Source organism: Carcharodon carcharias, chromosome 14 (assembly GCF_017639515.1).
Source record: "Carcharodon carcharias isolate sCarCar2 chromosome 14, sCarCar2.pri, whole genome shotgun sequence".
NCBI lineage: Eukaryota > Metazoa > Chordata > Chondrichthyes > Lamniformes > Lamnidae > Carcharodon > Carcharodon carcharias.
This window is the reverse complement of record NC_054480.1, coordinates 60,522,714-60,529,336: the sequence shown is the minus strand read 5'-3', so window position 1 is coordinate 60,529,336 and position 6,623 is coordinate 60,522,714. Positions and strand designations below refer to the sequence as shown.

Genomic DNA, 6,623 nt, shown 5'->3' with positions numbered 1-6,623 from the left:
TCTGCAGCATGGCATAGAGATCAGTGACAGCCTTCATGGAGAGTCACAGTTTTCACTGATACTGACACTCCAATACTTGGAGAATGTTCAGCCTTGAGCAGTGAACTCTGTTCTGAGATAGGCTCATCTGCATGCACATGACTGTTGGCGTGCTCCTCTGTGCACTTCTGCACCGTGACAATCTCGAGGTTAGTCCTCTAGGTGGTCCTGAGGTTGGTGATGTGCCATGCCAGCGCATGGGCCTCCCTCCCTCTGAGCTGTCCCTCCTCCTCAAGGGAGACTATGAGGCCTGGGTGAATGAGGCATACGGTAGGTGCCCTTTCTCTGATTCCTTGGCCTTCTACCAGGATGGCCCTCCATGCCCTCCCAAACCTGCTTGTGAGTCCTCTTCTCAGGGCAGGTTCCACTGACCGTATATCACCCTAGCTACATGCCCCCACACTCCTAGCACCTTCCCCTCCCTTAATGTCTGGCAGTTCCACTTGTGCGCCATTCTTTCTACTACCATATGCTGGCTCTTTCAATGGCTTTATTAGAGAGAGCTAGCAATTATCCACTTTCTTTCCATTCCCTTCTTCCTTGCCACCCTGTTTCATCAGGTGGGGTTTGGAAGGCCTGTGATCCTTGTGTTCCATTGATAAAATCCAAATGATCTCATAAAGTTATTCGGCCTTTCAAGAACCTCAATTGGTGCCCTGCCATCTCGCTGTCAGAAGTCTGCCCTTCATGACCTACAGCTAAAACCCAGAAGTGTGTGATTACATTGGATTTCTAGCCAAACATGGTCCCCCCACCCCAAGCACACAACCCAACCCCCCACCTGCCCATCCACCCCCCCCCCCCCCCACCCCGAACCCTACCTTTGAAGTAATTCTTAATGGCCTGGTAACATTGTGGCCTGTGACTTATGTATCTTACCTGATGTGCACTTCTCCAATATTTCAGTAAGCAGTGTGAGGCAGGATCTGTTGTGAATTATTTAACTGCTTTATTTTACACAGAGAAATTAACACACAGAGTAATGACCAATGCAATTTCCATTACTCCCTCCCCTCTCCCCAGTGTTTGCTTTCAGCTGACACCTCATGCTCAGTTCACATGAATCGACTGATTCTACCATTACAGGAGTGATTGTTGATAAAAGATCCCAAACAAAAACAGAATTACCTGGAAAAACTCAGCAGGTCTGACAGCATCGGCGGAGAAGAAAAGAGTTGACGTTTCGAGTCCTCATGACCCTTTGACAGAACTTGAGTTCGAGTCCAGGAAAGAGCTGAAATATAAGCTGGTTTAAGGTGTGTGTGTGGGGTGCGGAGAGATAGAGAGACAGAGAGGTGGAGGGGGGGGTGTGGTTGTAGGGACAAACAAGCAGTGATAGAAGCAGATCATCAAAAGATGTCAACGACAATAGTACAATAGAACACATAGGTGTTAAAGTTAAAGTTGGTGATATTATCTAAATGAATGTGCTAATTAAGAATGGATGGTAGGGCACTCAAGGTATAGCTCTAGTGGGGTTTTTTTTATAACGGAAATAGGTGGGAAAAGGAAAATCTTTATAATTTATTGGAAAAAAAAAGGGGAAGGGGGAAACAGAAAGGGGGTGGGAATGGGGGAGGGAGCTTACGACCTAAAGTTGTTGAATTCAATATTCAGTCCGGAAGGCTGTAAAGTCCCTAGTCGGAAGATGAGGTGTTGTTCCTCCAGTTTGCGTTGGGCTTCACTGGAACAATGCAGCAAGCCAAGGGCAGACATGTGGGCAAGATAGCAGGGTGGCGTGTTGAAATGGCAAGCGACAGGGAGGTTTGGGTCATTCTTGCGGACAGACCGCAGGTGTTCTGCAAAGCGGTCGCCCAGTTTACGTTTGGTCTCTCCAATGTAGAGGAGACCACATTGGGAGCAACGAATGCAGTAGACTAAGTTGGGGGAAATGCAAGTGAAATGCTGCTTCACTTGAAAGGAGTGTTTGGGTCCTTGGAAGGTGAGGAGAGAGGAAGTGAAGGGGCAGGTGTTGCATCTTTTGCGTGGGCATGGGGTTGTGCCATAGGTGGGGGTTGAGGAGTAGGGGGTGATGGAGGAGTGGACCAGGGTGTCCCGGAGGGAGCGATCCCTACGGAATGCCGATAACGGGGGTGAAGGGAAGATGTGTTTGGTGGTGGCATCATGCTGGAGTTGGCGGAAATGGCGGAGGATGATCCTTTGAATGCGGAGGCTGGTGGGGTGATAAGTGAGGACAAGGGGGACCCTATCATGTTTCTGGGAGGGAGGAGAAGGCGTGAGGGCGGATGCGCGGGAGATGGGCCGGACATGGTTGAGGGCCCTGTCAACGACCGTGGGTGGAAACCCTCGGTTAAGGAAGAAGGAGGACATGTCAGAGGAACTGTTTTTGAATGTAGCATCATCAGAACAGATGCGACGGAGGCGAAGGAACTGAGAGAATGGGATGGAGTCCTTACAGGAAGCGGGGTGTGAGGAGCTGTAGTCGAGATAGCTGTGGGAGTCGGTGGGTTTGTAATGGATATTGGTGGACATTCTATCACCAGAGATTGAGACAGAGAGGTCAAGGAAGGGAAGGGAAGTGTCAGAGATGGACCACGTGAAAATGACGGAGGGGTGGAGATTGGAAGCAAAATTAATAAATTTTTCCAAGTCCTGACGAGAGCATGAAGCGGCACCGAAGTAATCATCGATGTAGCGGAGAAAGAGTTGTGGAAGGGGGCCGGAGTAGGACTGCAACAAGGAATGTTCCACATACCCCATAAAGAGACAGGCATAGCTGGGGCCCATGCGGGTACCCATAGCCACACCTTTTATTTGGAGGAAGTGAGAGGAGTTGAAGGAGAAATTGTTCAGCGTGAGAACAAGTTCAGCCAGACGGAGGAGAGTAGTGGTGGATGGGGATTGTTCGGGCCTCTGTTCGAGGAAGAAGCTAAGGGCCCTCAGACCATCCTGGTGGGGGATGGAGGTGTAGAGGGATTGGACGTCCATGGTGAAGAGGAAGCGGTAGGGGCCAGGGAACTGGAAATTGTTGATGTGACGTAAGGTGTCAGAGGAATCACGGATGTAGGTGGGAAGGGACTGGACAAGGGGAGAGAGAAGGGAGTCAAGATAACGAGAAATGAGTTCTGTGGGGCAGGAGCAAGCTGAGACGATCGGTCTACCGGGGCAGTTCTGTTTGTGGATTTTGGGTAGGAGATAGAAGCGGGCCGTCCGAGGTTGGGCGACTATCAGGTTGGAAGCTGTGGGAGGGAGATCCCCAGAGGAGATGAGGTCAGTGACAGTCCTGGAAACAGTGGCTTGATGTTCAGTGGTGGGGTCATGGTCCAGGGAGAGGTAGGAGGAAGTGTCTGCGAGTTGACGCTCAGCCTCCGCGAGGTAGAGGTCAGTGCGCCAGACAACAACAGCACCACCCTTGTCAGCGGGTTTGATGACAATGTCAGGGTTGGACCTGAGAGAATGGAGTGCAGTAAGTTCAGAGAGAGACAGGTTAGAATGGGTGAGAGGAGCAGAGAAATTGAGACGACTAATGTCGCGCCGACAGTTCTCAATGAAAAGATCGAGAGAAGGTAAGAATCCAGAGGGAGGGGTCCAGGTGGAGGGAGAATATTGGAGATGGGTAAAAGGATCCGTTGAACTGGGAGAGGACTCCTGCCCAAAGAAGTGATGCCACTCTGGAAAGAAAAGCAACATTCGTCCTGGTGTCCTGACCAATAATATGCACTATACAACATCACTATGATGGATTATCTGGCCAGTAATGTCATTGCTGTGTTTAAATTGACAAGCATGTTTCCCTGCAATATTTAAAGAGCACCTCGTTGATTATGAAGCTTTAAAAGGTGTGAAAGGTGTGAGAAGACAGACCAGCCTCAGTGATTGGAGTTGAGATAACAAATTGCTTTATCTTTCCAGCCCTTGTGGATAATCATGATGGTTGTTGCCTCATTAACACATCGGATCATACTCTGTCTCAGTGCTGCAATCTGAGTGCTTTCTTTCAATCCTGTGTAAACCCACTACCAAACCAAAAAAAGAAATCTAGAAGAATGAGAGGGGACAGCATCAATATATGTAAATTAATTTCTCCGAACTCAGTAGATTAATCATGGAAAAAGTAAAAAAGCTCAAGCGAATTTTGTGAATTTGTTTTGGATGGAGAACTGGCACAAATGCTTTATACTACCTTTCTCTGTCAAAAAAAGTTACTTTCCCCAATTATTCACTGAAAATATATAAAAAGGCATTGAAATTAAATGCAAGGTCAGCTTAAGTAACCAGAAATGAGAAAAATAATTTTCCAAAGCTGTTTTTAATACCCATTGCCAACTCATGCAAAGTGTATATTACTCAAAATAGCTGAAATGTCAAGAAGGAGATTCATACAAATAAAACATTATCTTATGAACTGCAGTTGCATGTCTGGTTTTACACTGATTGACCACCTGGAGCCTCTAAGAGATGTTAATTGGTACTTGGTCTAATGAATGTGCTTGGTTCAGGAAAGGGAGCTGGTGGGACAGGAGATTATTATTTGAAGAAATTAAGGTCCAACTATGAAGTGGAGGTGAAGAGGTTAAGGACACAGGAACAGTGATCCTAGGCACCATACCAGCAATTATTACATGTTCTCCTCTCTGGACTGTCATAGTTCAAAAAGAAAGAAAAACGCCTTCCACAAGCATATATAACCTTTCACACCTTTTAAAGCTTCATAGTCAACGAGGTGCTCTTTAAATATTGCAGGGAAACATGCTTGTCAATTTAAACACAGCAATGACATTACTGACCAGATAATCCATTATAGTGATGTTGTATAGTGCATATTATTGGTCAGGGCACCAGGACGAATGTTGCTTTTCTTTCCAGAGTGGCATGGGATCTTTTATAACCACCGGAGAAGACAGACCAGCCTCAGTTTAATTCTTTTTTGAAAACTTATCTACCATTTGTATTATTTTACTGGGTCTTTAATCTCTCACTCACTTCTCCCAAACAGTTTGAAGAATGATTTATATTCCCAAGTGAATTCAAATGTTGCAATAAACCCTCACAGGGAGGAACGTTCATCTGTTACAAACTCTGCAGAGACCAATAACTTTTTAAAGGAGATTTGAACTTCCAGTTGCTAGCTGAAAGAATAACACCACAAGATTCCACATTTATAAAACTTTTACAGGAGAACTTATGACTAAGAAAACACTTGATTAAATATTATTTTCTTTTTGTAGGCAACTTACATTTTAAACTACAGGAAGTAATGTTTCCCCTTATCACCCCTCGCACTCTCCACAGAGTTAATTTTTTTAATAAACAGTCCACAGTTGCTCCCAGTTTCCAATGAATTGTTTCCTTTTCACTTTCCCAACCAGTTAACTCCGAATTCCAAAACTGACTTTCAATGTGAGAGTTGGACTGTAGATCTCTAGCCCAAGCTGGCGAATCATTTGACGCCCTTGAATCCTCACAAACTCAGTCTCTTTAATCTGAGCATGAATTCTCACCTGCATTTGTGTGGTCAACAATAAAGCCAGCATTTTATCTGCTTGAGGTTCGGGGCTGGCTGCCTCTATTTCCTGCTCTTTGCCTATCAGATGGCTGCAGACCACCCCAACACAAAACAGCTGTCTGTGATATTCATGGATTTGTATGGGAGTCTATAACCTGATGTCAAAAATTACTTCTCTACCCTCATCCCCATGGCAACATGAAACAGATTAACCTAGCATCCAGGTAGAAATGCCAATTAGCAAACTTTGATCACAACTCCTTGACATCATAGAAATAGTCAATCATTTATAGCACCACTGTTTACAACCCAATACCAACAACACCTTTCTGGGACTTTGGGAGACCCAGATTCTATCTATTATGAACACAGCCATTGTCTCCAACCATAAATTCATTGCACCTTCTTCTCTATAAAATAATCCCCTCCTTTGATTTCTAACAATCAAGTCACCCAAAATTAGTCAGGCAGACTTCAGAACAGATCACATGACACACTTTATTTACCCTAAATTTAAAGTTACAGTCCAAAAATATAATAATCTTATAAACCTCAATTATGACACACTAAAACAGAACAATGTTATAGTGGACTATAATTTGTAACTAAAAGAAAAAGTGCACTTAAACATGGAAAGTGATTGCAATATCTAATGACTACTTGGCAATGTAAACAGTTAATGCATCTCTGAATAACTATTCCACAGATTCAGAAAACAAACAAAATTTTAAGCTGTTTTCAATGGTTCTCCTTTTCTTTATTTTTCTTGGACTATGATGTTCATGGATCCTTTTAAATCTCGTAGTTTGTCGCAGTCAAAATCCACCAGTAGTTTCTTCATCCCCGACTTGTAAGGAACAAAGTCACACTTCACTTTTGCTTCTTCATTAGGTGCTATATTTGGAAACCTTAGGAGAAGAAATAAAGGGGGGAAAATCCTTAGAATTCTAAGACAAAGATTATAAAATTTTTAATAAAGGACTGAAGAACCAACTATCCAGCAATAACCATCTTTTGTCAACTGCTTTACGTGTTTGAATACTTAAAGGCAAAAATGACTCTAATGCTGAGAAATATCACTGATAAACAATCACAACTTGCTGATGTCGCTTTTTAA

The 6,623-nt window shown here is 44.3% G+C and overlaps 1 protein-coding gene across 1 annotated transcript in view; it reads right to left on the bottom strand.

The window, feature by feature from the left end:
• Positions 1–5,990: 5,990 nt before the first annotated feature.
• LOC121286939 (protein-glutamine gamma-glutamyltransferase 2-like) overlaps positions 5,991–6,623 on the bottom strand; it is a 41,915-nt gene continuing 41,282 nt past the window's right edge. Inside the window, exon 13 of the mRNA XM_041204254.1 lies at positions 5,991–6,414. Coding sequence (XP_041060188.1) covers positions 6,264–6,414 — 151 coding nt within the window. The 3' untranslated portion in view covers positions 5,991–6,263. The remainder of the gene's footprint in view (positions 6,415–6,623) is intronic.